This window comes from Physeter macrocephalus, chromosome 9 (assembly GCF_002837175.3).
Source record: "Physeter macrocephalus isolate SW-GA chromosome 9, ASM283717v5, whole genome shotgun sequence".
NCBI classification, from domain to species: domain Eukaryota; kingdom Metazoa; phylum Chordata; class Mammalia; order Artiodactyla; family Physeteridae; genus Physeter; species Physeter macrocephalus.
Window position 1 is genome coordinate 81,465,114 of NC_041222.1, and position 16,417 is coordinate 81,481,530.

At 36.9% G+C, this 16,417-nt stretch overlaps 1 protein-coding gene across 3 annotated transcripts in view; it reads right to left on the reverse strand.

The window, feature by feature from the left end:
* SLC35D2 (solute carrier family 35 member D2) overlaps positions 1-16,417 on the reverse strand; it is a 53,769-nt gene that overhangs the window by 15,614 nt on the left and 21,738 nt on the right. For 2 of the 3 annotated variants that reach the window (XM_024132930.2, XM_028494123.2), the window contains 5 exons: positions 13,505-13,572; positions 7,555-7,626; positions 6,515-6,583; positions 2,037-2,139; positions 647-739 (listed from right to left, as the gene is read on the reverse strand). In XM_024132930.2, coding sequence (XP_023988698.1) covers positions 647-739; positions 2,037-2,139; positions 6,515-6,583; positions 7,555-7,626; positions 13,505-13,572 — 405 coding nt within the window. The remainder of the gene's footprint in view (positions 1-646; positions 740-2,036; positions 2,140-6,514; positions 6,584-7,554; positions 7,627-13,504; positions 13,573-16,417) is intronic. The other variant, XM_024132931.1, reaches the window with a different exon arrangement.

Sequence of the window (16,417 nt, forward strand, 5' to 3'; positions counted from 1 at the left end):
GTCTCTGACAGGTGTACAGCAGATAAGGTGAACAGGGCAAATACCAAAAGAACAAAACCTTCTCAAAATTCAAATGTAGATCCTGGAATATTTAGAGGCAAATGCCATGATGTCTGGGATTTACTTTAACATATTCCGGGGGGGAAAAAAGTGAGAGCAGATGGGCATAGATGAAATAAGAATGGTGAAATGCCAAAAAGTGTTGAAGCTGTGTGATGGGTACATGAGAGTTCATTAAATTATTCTCTCTATTTTGTGTGTATTTTTACAAATGTCCATAACAAGGGTAATAAATAAGTAAAATCCATTTTTTAAACTATCAAAATCCCCTTCAAAGTTAACTAGCTTTCCCAGGATCCCCATGCCAACCAAAGGGGAAAGTGAGACTCAAACTCAGATTTTTGTTGTTGTTTTGCAAAAAGCTTCAAGACCAGAGTTTTTTTGACTACTTCCTGCTACTCCCCACAGTTCTAAAGATAAATGCCAAAAAAAGGAAAGTGCCAAAGGTATTACTGGGGATACCAAACATCTTGCTTTCGGAAATCCTAGTTACCTTAACACACTTTTTATTTCAGGAAGTATCACAGGTTAAATATTAAAATTTTAAAGACTGCTAAGTAAGAATGAATGACTGTCATCAGCTCACCTGTCGAAGGTCTCCAGTAGAGACACTGATGATAAGAGTTGGGATAATCATGAAGCAGGCATTGTAGAAAAGCACTCCATATTTCCCTAACTCCTGCAAAAACCAAGAAAACTCCACTCAATTTTAGAAATATGAAGCATCAGATTTCCTGGAGCCATTTATTTTATTTTATTTTCCCCTGAAGCTAATTATACAACCATGTACTTATGCAGAGTTAGAACATGCATTCTGACCAGCTCTGTATTGGCATATTTTCAGCAAATTTCTGATGTAAAATGCTTCATTTCAAGTGTACTGTCATTTCCAAAAAAAAATTTGTTTTATCCAAAAAATGACAGATAAAATGGATGGAGATGGATGGACTCCGAGGTTCCATCCATCTCTAACATTCTAATTGTTCTTTTTTTAAAAGCATGCTATTCAAAATGGGAAATCTGGAACAAAGTAAACAGCATTAACAATGTTAATATAAACAGAAATCCTTAAAAACATCTGCTCTTTATATTAAGGAACAGCAGGGTTAAAACACCAGGTATCTTGTTTTCCAATCTTGCATAAATTTAATTTTCGTTAGAGGCTACATCCACCACTTTCCATACAGGGTGACATACTGTGATTCTCAAAAGACAGCAAAACCAGTTTTGTAAAACTGCCACCATTAAAAAACAAATGGTAGTGCAGAAAAATACAGCACAGATAAAAAACAGCTCATAGGAATAAGCCTGTCCATCAGAGAGAACACCCTCACTCAACACAAAGAACTTGGAACAAAGAAACATATGCCTGGCCCATCCTCCAGAGCTTCCTTCACAGCTGGGGTGGGGGTGAGGGCTGGGAGCTCTGACCTGAGGGCAGCCACACGGAAGGAAAGCTCATCTGCCCACCCGCCCCTCGTGACAGGACCTTAGAAATTATCCATTCCAATCATCTCATTCCACAGATGAGGAAACTGAGGTTTCAAGAAGTGAAGGTTCCAGGTCACAATAACCAGTCAGCAGCAAAACTTGTATCTGTAACCCACATCTCCAGACTCTCAAACTACAGCTGCTTTCAGAATACTCCTGACTTCACATTGGTCACTGATGATGATGGTAAAAAAACTTCTTCTAATTTTAATTTGCCTTTCAAAATAATCCCCTTTCTATATAGTATTCTGACTTTGCATCTAAAATAGTGACCATTTTTCCCTTCCTACCTAATTTTCACCCAAACTTTGCAAGACAAGGAGTAACAAGAACCTATGCAGACAAGATAATTAAAAAGAAATTAGTAATCTGTAGATCATAACATGTAAATTAAATTACAGGCCAGCTTTACAAGTTCATTTTTTCATGTAATTTCAGTGGCCAGATGACAAAGCCTAAAAGCTAGAGGAGTGAAGATCTGGTACCTTTGGGTCCATTTTCTGTTTGGTATAAACACCATTCGCTGCTGTGAAGATATCATTCAGGAATACAAAAATATAGCCTTCCAAGTTAAAAGCAAGGTCAGAACTGGGAGGGAGAACACAGAGGAGTATGATTATTCAGAAACTCACAACTTGGCCTCAGACCCTCTCTGTTTTATCTTTCCTAATCAAATCCATTTGTGATGCTAGTAACTACCTTTTCTCTGGCATATTTTCCCCCTGTATGGTGATGAATGGTTAATTCTTCTGCCCTGCCCCCAGACAAAACCAAAACCAGGCCTTCAGGAGGCTTAAACTTAATCACAACCGCTTAAAACCAGAGGGACATTAACCATCTTCCTTTGACTGCAAAGCCATTCTTTTGCTAACTGATAAATCGGCATGAGCCCTGCTTTTCTAAGAGGAGTGATTTGTTCAACCCACCTGTGGCTTTTCTTATTGTAGTAAACAGGGCCTTCCCCAGAGTACAGCCCTCTGGGGACAGCTGAGCAGTGACATGGTAAAGGGGTCAAATGAGGAACTGACACCTCCATCTGGTCCCCAAACAGTCACGTCATCCACTAGCACCCCCACTACCCTGTCCATCAAAAAGGCAAGGCAGGGATCCATTCCTTCTCTGCAACTCCTCTAAGGCCCCTTTCTTCCCATTCTTTGAAGCATCTTCTCTTCAATTTCCATTTTAAATAAATAACACTAGTATAAAAATGTTTGGGGGGAATAGGGAGGAGAGAGTGAAGAACAGCTAAGCCCAGATGTGATGCATTCACCTGCACTTGACCTTGCAAACAGTACCACACCCATGTCCGAATTCATAAGTATATATTGTCAAGAAGCTTTCCTTTACCCTCTTTGGGTCAGTGTCTGGGGGCCTGCGAATTTAACTGACAACAGACAGAATAATGGGGAAAAAATACAAATTGTATTAAATATTTTACATGCACAGGAGTTCACAGAAAAGAAATGAAACTCAAAGAAGTGGTCAGACTCTGGGGCTTAGATACCATTTTAACAAAAAAGAGGGTTTGGGTGTTAAGGAACAAATAAATTGTGGGAAAGGGACTAGGAAATATATAGGGGAAACTAATGGAAGATAAGGGTTATTTTAATAAGGTTTGTTTATGCAGATTCATCTTGATGCTGACTCTCTGTCTCTGGTGATAAGAATTGCTTTCCTATTCCAAGTACAGGACCAAGGGACACCTTCACAAAGGCAAATTTATGGTCTACTTTTATGCAGAAAAGGGAGGGCAGAGAACTCTTCCCACATCTGTTGATTCTCAATTGCCTTCAACTCAAAATAATGTTTATGCCAAAGTGGCATATATTGGAGTGGCATATCCTTATCCCCTTCAGTATCAAAATAAGATTATTTCTAATCAAAAAGAAGGAAATAGGCAAAAATTGCATTAAAATCTGAATGCAAATTAAACCAGATTTTGCTTGAGGCTTCCACTGGCATTATTTACCTACAAATATATTTGTGAGAATATAAATTAATTTTAGATCATCATAAATCATAATTCTCTGGCTCAATCGCAATAGAATCTCTGAAAATAAGGGTTTTCCAGATCTTTCCTACCCACATTGAGCTCAGTGTTAAGAAGAGTCTGCCGTTCCCTAAGATGGCAAAGAGATGAATGAGCAAAAAAGTGAGGATTCCAGAGGAATGGAAAGGAAGTGTTACTCACTTCCTCAGAGAGCCTAAGGGGAATTCTTGGAGTTTTCAGGTCTCCTACTTGAGGGGGCCAGGAATTCCCAACATCATTTGTTTAGGCCAGTAGTGAAAGCACAGAAGTTTGATAAGAATTTACTTGTGTTATAAATGGGAGCAGATTCATGGTTAACCCGTGTGATTGTCACTTAGAGCTGTTCGCAAACATTATATTTCAACTTTTGCTGGCCATGTGACTTGCTTTGGCAAATACAACGTAAGAAGAAGTGACATGTCACTTCTGGGGAAAAGCCTGGAGAGCCAGCAGAAAATTCCCCACATGCCTTCTTCCCTTCTGGATGAGCAAAGAAACCCCCTTTAAGGCAGAGGTTCCATCACCCTGGGTCCCTAAGTAGCTACAATGGGCAGAGCACTCCCACAGCATTCACTGATGTTAGTATGCATCTGGAGTGTGAGCAGAATATATTTGGTATGTTAAACAACCACGATGTAGGGGCTATTTGTTACAGCTGCCTAAACTGGCTCATCTGTTACCTGCATTTGATGAGTTAATTTGAGTGAGAGCAGAGAAGGGTGCGGTTACATCTGGCCTGCAGCTAAGAACTTTGCTTGTTACCCACAGGGATATTATCCATTCTGTGGGTGCTGAGGAAGGGGAAAGCCGAGAATTACTATTCCAAGCTGGCTCTTGGGTAAAAGTTAGATGTTTTGGGAAACACTATTTACCCTTTCAGCTCACTAGAGTATCACCTATGAGCTGAATTCCTACTAACTCTTCTGGAGATGTGCTTTCATACACACAGCATCTGAAGTGCCATTCCTCATCAAAGACTTACATTTTTATAAACCAATTTTTGTAAAAGTCTTCAACTGGCTCTAAGTTAGTGGTTTTCAAACTGAGCTCCAAGAAACCTAGAAGAGAGAGGAGGCCCAGGGGAGACCTCAGCCCTGTGGGAGGAAGGCACCTTCAACAGAGCACCTCCCTTTTTTAGCTACTTCACACATATGTTTTGTTTGAACAAAAGTCTTCATGACCAAAACAGGCTCTAAGTGTGGCTGCTTAATGTCTGTACCAGTACCATATCAGGCATGAAACACAGCACTGAAACCAAACAGGCCAGCTTTAAGGGGGCTGAGCTCAGCCACAGCTAGAATTGGAGAAGAGGAAATTACAGATAAAAATGCAATTAATAAACCCTGGTCTAGGCAAGGGACTAAACACATTTATAACAATAATAAACATCATTATTATTGCTAATATCTGTTACCAGCTGGCATGCTATATTTTTAATCAATTTCTTTTGTTTATTATCTGTTTCCACCAAACTGAATGAAAGCTCCATGAAGGCAAGGATTGTTCTCGGTCTTGTTAACTGCTGGATTCCTCAGCACATAGAATGATGCCTGGCATATAGTAAATGCTTCAACATGTTTTCGTTGAACTTGGCCACGAACTAGTGTAAATCCTGGTTTATTATTATCTCATGTAATTCTCACAGTGATGTTATGAGGTGGATGATATTCTAATCTGCACTTCATAGTCAAAATAACTGGGACACAGAGAGGTTAAATAGCTTGTCCTTGGTTATATAGCCAGGAAGTGAGGAGACTAGAATAAGGTTCCAGACATCCTGGCTCTGTAGCCCACACCTTATTTAATTTGCAATTAATGATCCAGAACTCTTGTTTCTAAATGAGTTAATGAAACTAGTTTAACTGAAATTCCTCCAACTTTTTCTTTCTTCCTTTCATTCACATAGGTTTTTCTTTTCTATTACAGTCGTCCCTCCATATCCACGGGGGACTGGTTCCAGGACCCCACACCCCCATGCCCTCCACATGCAGGTACCCAAATCTACAGATGCTCAAGTCCCTTATATAAAATTATGTGCAGAGTCTGCATATAACCTACATACATCCTCCCATATACTTTAAATCATCTCTAGATTACTTATAACACCTAATACAATGTAAATGCTATGTAAATAGATGCCAGTGCACAGCAAACCCAACTTTTGCTTTGGGGAATCTTCTGGAATTAAAAAAAAATATTTTCGATCCATGGTTGATTGAATCCACAGATGCAGAAGCCTTGGACACACAGGGCCAACTGTATCATTTATACCTTATAAATGAGGAAACTGAGGCACAGGGAGGCTAAGAAACAGCTGACAGAAGTTAAGTTTCAAACCAAGGAAGGTAACTGCACACATGCTTTAACCACTATGCTATAAAAGGAGTCTGAGTGCCTGCTTTCAAATGCAAACTTGGAGTCCTTATTCCTGGTCAGGTATATTAATGAATAAGATAGTAATCATGCACTGGTATTGGCTCATGTCCCAAACATTTAATGAGAGTATTCCATCCTTGGAAATATTGACCAATAAGGCATCACAGGATGATAAAACAAATCAGCTTACAAGGGCTTTATAAATCTGTTATTCTTCTTAGTCAAATGCCTAAGAACTTTTCAAAATTCTTTGTAAAATTTTTATATTGAAGACAAACATTCAGTAATAAAAGTATACAGTTTACTCCTTTTTATGAAGAAAAGCTGTATTAATACCTTGTAATGCTCACTCTCTGTATTTCTCAGAAATGTTCTGGCCAACTTGGAACCCAGTTTGACTTTCACAGGAACACATGGGGATTCCACTAACATCAACAGATTTGTCTCTTGGCTGCTCAATTCAACTGCAGCCAGATGGAAAATGAAAAATAGGAGGGGGCCAGGCCTATTGTCAAAGACACAAAGGAGTTATTGAGCAGAAATAGTCCAAAGTCTTACCCAGCTGCTATGAAAGCACCAAGAATGATGGCAAAGACACTGACAATGATGTTCAAGGAATACTGTTTCCTGTAATAAATAAATAGTGGATGGATAGATAGGTAGGCAGACAGATGGATAGATGGATAGATAGATAGATAGATAGATAAGGAAAGGAGGAGGAGAGGAAAAAATATAGATTATATTTTTTAAATAAACTGCAAATAGACATTGTTAACAGGTTTATAGCTAAAATCTAATGGACAATGCTTTATGTAAAAAGAGTACTAAAGGTACCTTAAATGGATTAGGAAATCAGACCAAATTTACTTTATTTCTTAAGTAGTTGTCTTAATCTAATTACAAATGTATTTCTCTGTTCTCGCTAGAAAGACGCTGGGACAAAATGCAGAAGAGCTCCTGCTGGTGGGTCTACTTGGTATGTACTTTTATCAAGCATCCAAAGATTAAGATAAAATTCAATAGTAAAACAAAACATTGGGCCATCATCCAAATTTCATCATTAAATAATCTCCACAGCAAAATCAAGAATCACCTTTTTAGATATCAGCCTGAGTATCTTTATGAGAAATTTTTAAACCAACACTATAAAAAATTTATTTATTCTGATGTTACATCATAATTACTGCATCAGAATGAATTTTCCTGATTTTCTGCACTCCTATTCTATACTATATATGTGGACAACTTTTCCTCTACATTCCAAAATCAGTGTATATTCCATCTGGCTCAGGAAACAGATTTACATCTGTTTTGGGGTTGTTGGTTTCTTTTATAATTTTGGACCACACACACATTTTATTTATCTAATGTAAAATTATAATTTTTTTTAAAAAACACTCATTACATTCTTAGGGAATCATGGAAATAGAAGATTGCTTTTACGTGAACAAACCATTTGCCCTTAAGTTATTGCTACTAGCACTTCAAATCAACTATTTGAAAAGATGACTAGATGTTGAGAATTTGCTAGGTAAAAATAATGTGGGGGGGTGTGTGGGGAGAGGACACCAGAGGAAAAGAAAAAAAACAAAAATCACCCGAGTATGATGGTTTCCAGGAGTAAAGTAAGTGGAATGGTAAATTTCCTGAGCACGGTGAACATCGGCAAGCTGTCAGGAAAAGATTCAAGTATAATATCATCAGACACCAAGTATTTTTTTAATGCCTTACATTTTTAATTAAGCCCATTAATTTTCCAAATTAAATATAAGGAAATAACCTTAATTATCACATATGCTACTAATAAGTCATATTAAATAATAAAAAGAAATGGAGATTTAATAATTTCATGCCACTTTTACTTACTGGCAATTCAAAACATCATACTATCCAACTACTACAAAGTTTGTGCTAAAAGATTATATGCAGTGTGAACCAATACAGCCTTTGACAAATCAAGTTGGGACTATGTATGGACAGTCATTAAATGGTCCTAACCTAGGATCTAATTACTTCTTGCTGGGAAACTTACCCTAAGATAATAACCCAAAGGAAAGAAAAAAAATCATGTGCACAAACATGTTCATTGCAGTAATGTCTTTGGGAAAAACATCAGAAACAACCTGAATATCAGACAAGGCAATGATTAAATAAATTATGATAAATCCACTTGAGGGAACATTATACATTAACTCTATAATATAAAACTTTACCACTCTTGGAAAACAAATGTTAAATAAATCAAGGAGGTGACAAAACTATGCAGAGTCTACAACTGTAATAAAATACATTCTGTATATGGAAAAAGACTGAAAGTGAGTATTTAAAATAGTATGTTAGAGGATAAAATTATGGGTAATTTTTCCCTAAAACTTTATGTAATGAGGTCACATTCACTGCCTTTCAAAAATACTTATGAACCTTTCACCCACTCTTAAAACCCAGAGATTCCAGGACACAGCTCAATGCACAGCCACAGACTGCCAGGGCTGGAAAAACCCACCTCCATCTGCTTCCAATGTGACCCTGAGGAAATGGTGACCAAAGAAAGGAAAGCCAGAACCACAGCGTTTGGGGAGTGGGTGGGGCAGCTCCTCCTGACCAGACCTGAGGAGGGGTTTCACACTACAACCAGAGAGCAGTGCAGAAAGAATTTTCAGAAACTTCACTTAAAAATGTCTTAGAGACTGTTCTGAACTGCCTTTTTCAAAGCAAGACAAAAAAAAAAGTCTTATTATTTTCAATTAAATTCAAAAAGTATTTTTAGATGATGCCTTTTAAAAGCAGATAAGGTGAATTCCCTGGCAGTACAGTGGTTAGGACGCTGTGCTCTCAGTGCCGAGGGCCTGAGTTCAATCCCTGGTTGGGGAACTAAGATCCCATAAGCCATGCAGCATAGCCAAGAAGAAAAAAATAATAAAAGTAAAAGCAGATAAGGATACTTAATGGTGAAAAGCTGAATGTTCTTCCCCCTAAGATCAGGAATAAGACCAGGATGTTCGCTCTCACCACTACATCTATTCCGCATTGTACTCGAGGTTCTAGATGGGACAATTAGGCCAAAAAAAAAAAAAAAAAGTATATAGTTTGGAAAAAAGAAAAGAAATAAAGTTGTCTCTATTTTCAGATGATATATACAGAGAAAATCCTAGAAATCCATTAAAAAATTATTATTAGAACAAATGAAGTAAGTGTGCAGGAAACAAAATGAATATACAAAAATCAATTGTACTTCCATACACTAGCAATGAGCAATCCCAAAAGGAAATTAACAATTCCATTTATGATAGCATCAAAAAGTACAAAATTCTTAGGAATAACATAACAAAACCAGTGTAAGACTTGTAATACACTACAAACTACAAAATATTGTTAAAAGGTGAAAGAAGATTAAATGGAAAGACACTCCATGTTATGGATCAGAGGCTTAACGTTGTTAAAATAGAAATACTTCCCAAATAAATCTATAGATTCAATACAGTCCTATCAAACTTTCAGCTGGCTTTTTTTCCCCCAGAAATTGACAAACTAATTCTATAATCAATGTGGAAATGCAAGAAAACCAGAAAGCCAAAACAATCTTGAAAAAGAAGAACAAAGTTGGTGGACCCAATTTCAAAACTCACTACAAAGCTACAATCATCAGTATTATCTAGTACTAGTTTAAAGATAAACATTTAATCAAAGCAATAAGATTGAGAATCAAGAAGTAAATATTTCCAATTACGGTCAATTAATTTTCAACAAGGGTGCCAAGACAATACAATGGGGAAAGAACAGTCTTTTCAATAAATAATGCTGAAACAACTCAACATTCACATGCAAAAGCATGATTTTGGACCCCTACCTCACACTATATAGAAAAAATTACGTCAAAATACATCAAAGACCTAAATGTAGGAGCTAAAACTATAAAACTCTTAGATGAAAGAATAGGTTTATATCTTCATGACCCTGGGTCAGGCAAAATTCTCTTAGACACAATACCAAAAGCACAAGCAACAATAACAAATATAAATATATCAGACTTCCCCAAAATGTAAAACTTTTATAAATAGATAAACAACATGTGATAGATATATGCAATAGAATATTATACAGTCTTACTAAGGAATGAAATTCTGATACATGCTACAACATGGATGAAACAAAAACATTATGCTAACTGAAATAAACTGGACATAAAAGGACAAATATTGTATGATTCCATTTGTATGAAATATCTAGAATAGGCAAATTCATAGAGATAGCAAGTAAAATAGAGTTTACCAGGGCCGGAGGGATGGGGGAATGGGGCATTCGGTTTAATGAGTACAGAATTTCTGTTTGGGATGATGAAAAATTTCTGGAAATAGATAGTTGTGATGGTTGCTCAAGATTGTGAGTGTACTTAATGCCAATAACTGTCCACTTAAAAATAGTTAAAATGGTGAGTTTTATGTTATGTATATTTTACATTAATTATTAATTAAATTTTTAAAACCTTAAAACTTTTGTGCTTCAAAGTACACCATCAAGAGAGTAAAAAGACAATCCACAGAATAGGAGAAAATTTTGCAATCATATATATAATAAAGGATCTGTATCTAGAATACCTAAAGACTTAAAACTCAATAATAAAAAGATAAATAACCCTGTTAAAAAATGGGCAAAGGACTTGAATAGACATTACTCCAAAGAAGCTATATAAATGACCAATAAGCACATAAAAAAATGGTCAATATCAATAATCATCAGGGAAATGCAAACCAGAACCACAATAAGATACGACATCACAACTACTACGATAGCTATAATCAAAAAGGTAGACAATAACAAACTTGGCAAGAATGTACAGAAACTGTAACCCTTGTACACTGCTGGTGGGAAAGTAAAATGGCACAGCCACTTTGGAAAACAGCTTGGCAGTTCCTCAAAATGTTAAACACAGAATGGCCATACCCCCAGCAATCCTACTCCTAGGTATAGACCTAATCAATAGCAATTCTGTTCTTCCACTTCATCAGGCAAAAAACCATGAAGGCATCTTGGTCTTTCTTTTTCTCATACCCTACATGTTATTCATCAGGATACTGTGTTAGCCCTTCCTTCCAAATATATCCAGCACCCAGACTATGGCCTCAACCTCACACTAAAAATAACCAGGGGATCCTTGGAGAAATGGCAGGAAAAGTCCAAATAAATCTGGGACATCATGTGCCAGGAAGCAAGGAAGTAATCAAAGACTACTGGGGCCCTAGAACATAGAAGTCAACTCAAAGAGGCTCCCACTGACCTGAGATGATATAATTTGAGCATCAAAAGAAGTATTTATATAATGAATTAAAACATTAAGTAAATGAAACAAATAGAATAATGGAACAGAATAGAGAGCCCAGAAATATACCTACACAAATATAGTCAACTAATCTTTGACAAAGGAGCAAATACAATTCAATGGAGATAGACTAGCCTTTTCAACAAATGGTGCTCAAACAACTGGACATCTACACGTAAAAAAACCTGAATCTAGACACAGGCCTTATACCTTTCACAAAAATTAACTTCAAAATGGATCATACACCTAAATATAAAACATAAACTTCTGGAAGATAATGTAGGAGAAAATCTAGATGGCCTTGGGTTTGGCAATGAGTTTTTAGATACAACACCAAAAGCACAATCTGTGAAAGAAAAAAATGATGGTGGAACTTCATTAAAATTAAAACTTCTGCTCTGAAAGACAGTGTTAAGAGAATGAAAAGACAAGCCATAGACTGAGAGAAAATATTTGCAAAATGCGTATCTCATGAGGGACTTGTTTCAAATAAATGAAAATGCATGAGTTAATAATGATGGTAAAAAACAAAACAAACAAAAACAACAACTCACTATTGAAGGTGACAGGACACTAATTTATTACTCTGAACATTTATAAATAAAGCTTCATCCTGCCTTTCCTGTACGATATGGTGAATGAAAGTTTGTATTTATTGATGAAGTTTAGACAATTAATGTAGAAGGGGTGATATAGTTAGAAAATCATCATTTTTCAATTTGAAATGAAATAATGAATCTAGACAATGATCATCAATAGAGGCTAAAACCATTAGGTGAAAAATTGATGGGAAACATTCTAATGAAGGGACCAGAATGACCCCTTAAAATCATTAAAAGTGGAGCTGATCAATTAAATATCATTAAAGGTGGGATAAAACATTATGTGTCCCATGAGGTGATGCAGTAGAAGGAACCCAACATCACCAATAAACTGATGTTGCCTGAAAAATTGAATCTGAATCTGATCAAGCCTCTAGGACCAACTACCAGTTTATGGAAAATAGGGGAGACAGAGAAACATACTATATGACACCACGTATAAGCAATCTTCCTTCCTTCCTCCTCAGTCTCACTTGCTGAAAGCCCCCATGGCACCCAAGAAGCCGTCATCTTACCGCTTCTGCTATGCATGTAGAGAAGTGTTGAAGAACACTTGTAATAAAAATGTTTGTAAGATCACTAAAACAAGAAGTCCTCATCTGCGAGGCAGAGACCCCCAGTGCGGCTGGGCAGCTACGAGGGTAACTGAAGGCATCCCCACGCTGCTAGTGGGCTCAGAGACAGGGCAAGAGGATATGTGGCAATGCAGCAATAGCACCTACCACAGGGAGTTTTAATACAAATTTAAGATAATTAGGAAAATTGACTGTCCTAATCCCAGAAGGAAACAACAAAACAACTAAAATATGTAACTAAAAACAGTATTGGACATTTTGTTTTTCACAACAACCACAACCTGTCCTTTCCAAACAAGAGTGAAAGGCAACAGGCCTAATTTCACATTTCTCAGTTTTATATGTACTTTCTCCTTCTGGTCTACCTCCTACCTGCCACTTTTCTTCTCTCCCTATACAAACAGGTTTCCTTCCATTTCTTTCACCCTTTGGTCAGATTTTATTTTCCCATTATTCACATCTTTTTCATAAGGTTTGTCACCCTAATGTGTGTTCATTAGTCTACATATTTCACACCACGTTTTCCAATTTATAGGATGACTTGGTCTTTGTACACTTCTATTTTAATTTTTGCAGTGACTTTTAACAGAGTAGTCAAAGGACCATAAAATAAATGCAAATGCAGATTTCAGAGGTATATATCACATATTTGAAAATAACGTCTGTCATTTATTTTTCCTTGTACCAAGCCTTACCTACACCAAATCTGACAGAATATTCCTGCTTTTATAAAACTGTGATGAAACCAAAAGTTACACAGAACCATATTCGCATAAATGAATCTTCCCGAATAAATCATACCTTCTCTATCTTGATTTCTACAGATCTCACATTCTATCTTCAGACTTGAACATAAAGAAAAATATATCAGCTTTTTAACATTTCTAAAGCACTATCAAATTAAATTCAAAACTCTACCTTATTTTCTTAAATTATGGAATATTATTGTCTTCTATATGTAGCTCAAGCAATATCTTGAAAAATCAAAGCTGATCTTTGTGACTCTAAAAGCAAATGAGTGAAGATTCCGATCAACCATTATCCTGTACTCTACCTTAATTTACTTGTGCTTGATAATCCACTTATGTGGTTTCCAACGTAGAGGAGAGGCAGAGGAAACAGCTTCAATAATAAAAGAAAGAATATTTGGTTAGTAATCCAATAACATTTTCTTTCATATATAAAAATGGTGACATTCACTCCCCATCAGTAAGCAAATCATTCTGAGTTCCTTTCTTTGCAATGACTAAATTTTCCAGAGTCCAGAACACATCATGAGTTTCTCCATGTGATCAAAAAATAGTTAGGTAGGAAGTGATATCCATAATCATGGTGGTGGTGTGGAGGCTGGATAGAAATGGAAATCCTGACCTTGCCCACATTAGTAGACTACTTCCCTAAAAGAAAGCTCTGAACAAGCACCTCTCTTAGATGGAGACCCCTAGCCAGGTTGGTGAGTTGAGGATCGGTGTTTATCGCTTATAAACTATATAAATATAGTTTATGAATAAGATTCAGAAGGCCATTGAAAATGTGTGCAAACTTCTGTTATCTATGCATATATGCACTTTTCTGGACAAAGGCAAAGGTCTATATCCCACTGACATGTCACACAGTTGGTGACACTTCCAAAAAGTTGTGTATACTGGCCACATTACTTTGGAGTTACTTTATTTGTTTTAAAGGCCTAGAATAATTAAATATTTACCAAGATTAAACAATGTAGCTTGTACTTGAATTAGGTTTACCGAGCTATGAGCTCCTGCATTATTTTCTGATTGTTAAGAGAAATATTATTCAGAACACACTGAAAAAGAGATAAAATGTAACACCTAGTCTTCCATAAATGAAAAAAAAATCCCTTCATAAGCTCATATGATAACTTTTAAGAACTTTTTAACTAATATAATACTCCATAGCTATCAAGATGAGTTCAACATTTCTTTTCCCACTAAAAAGACACTAAGTGTGCAACTCAGATATCTTTTGAAAGATTTTTAAATACTATGTGTCATCTGCAAAAAAGTTACAGAATTTCTTTATTAGGAAATTTGCTCAAGAAACATAAGCAAGATAATAGATCCAGGACCTTCCCTTTTATTCATCAACATTGTAAATGAAAAATGTTTGGGCCTGCCATATCAGTAAACAAAGGATGTTGCAGCTTGATGGCTTGATAGCCACTACAGCCCCCCTGAAATTGAGCTCTGAGGGAACTCAGGATGGAGAAAAATGGGCTGGCCACTGCCAAGCCCTCAGTCACTGCAGTCACCCCCATGGTGCACCCTGAGGAGACTCAGGATGGAAAGGAAGAGGATACTGGTCCCAGATAGCTAAGGTCAAATCAAAGGAATAATTTCAATGAGCCCAGACTCTTGCATCTTCCCATACATAGAAAAGCACTAAATTCATTAGCTTGAGATACTATCTGGCTTTCTTTAACTAACAGTAATCTTTTGAAGTTCCAATTACCTGGTCTTTGTTGCAAAAACTCCTGTATATGCTGGCCTTTCCCTCACTTCTTTGGAGCAGTCCCTCAGAGCCACCTGAGCTATCTGAGAGACTGCCTCCTGGGCTTAAGTCCTCGTTTTGTCCGCAAAATAAAACATAATTCTCAACTTTTACGTTGCACATTTTTTTTCAGTCAACAACATTCTGGTTAACAGTGTACAACTGACTCAACAATCACATAGCTGGTGATATTACAACTTTAGAGGTTCTTAGGTATTGAAGAGAATCAGTTGCCCCTATTTCCATATACAATTCAAAATAAAGACAGTACTGACTTCTAGTTTCTGGTAACCATGGGCTAAATTATTTGTGCTAATTCCCCTGCTGATTAATTAATACATTAATTAATCAACTTTATAATTTGATAAGTTAGATATGCCTGTTTTGAATTCCAGGGGAACACTAAAAGAACTGAAACAGAGGAGTTCCACTGTGCACAATTAAACACTTTAATTCACCAGTAAGATTTAACTAATTTAAAATTTTAAGCACCTATGGGAATTCCCTGGCGGTCCAGTGGTTAGGGCTCTGCACTTCCACTGCAAGGGGCATGGGTTCTATCCCTGGTTGAGAAACTAAGATCCCGAATGCCGCGAGGTGCAGCCAAAACACAAAAAAATTTAGGCACCTAATCATACAGCCTCAAAATACATAAAACAAAACAAAAAACCTGGCAGAAATACCAAGAGAAATAGACAAATCCATAATCAGACATAACGGCTGTAGCAATATCTCTCTTCTCACATACTCTTAAAATGTGACTTTGACACTCCCTTCCATCCAGAGGTAGGGTCTATGTCCCTACAGCAAAAGGTGACTGGAACACAAAAAAAGGCATCTCAGAAAAACCTACAGCAAACAATACACTTAATGGCGAAATATTAAAAGTTTCCCCTTTGAGATCAGGCAAAAATGCCCAGTATTTCCATTTCTATCAACATTGCACTGTAGGTCCTGTGCTACACAGTAAGGCAAGTAAAAGAAATGAAAGTTAGAATGTTGCAGATACAAAGAAAATATACAAAAGAAAGATAAAAATATGTACCTGAGAAGTGGAATATGTCCTGCCATATCAGTAAACAAAGGATGTCACAGTCATCAGCCATTGCAGCCACCACCTTTGCAGCCACAGCCTATGGTGAGCTGGTGAGCCCTGAGGAAACTCAGGATATGAAAACACAGGATACTGGTCCCAGATAGCTGAGATGCATACCAAAGGCATGATTTCAGTGAGCCCAGACTCCTGCATCTTCCCATATATAGAAAAGCTCTAAATCCCTTAAGCTGACATACCCGGTTTTCTTTAATTAACAATAATCTTTTGACCTTCAGACCACCTGCCATTTGTTGCAAACTCCTATATGTCCTGGCTCCTCACCTCACCTCCTCAGAGCAGTTCTCCCACAGTTACTTGAGATGCTGCCTCCTAGGCTTGAAGTACTAAAAATTCCCGCCG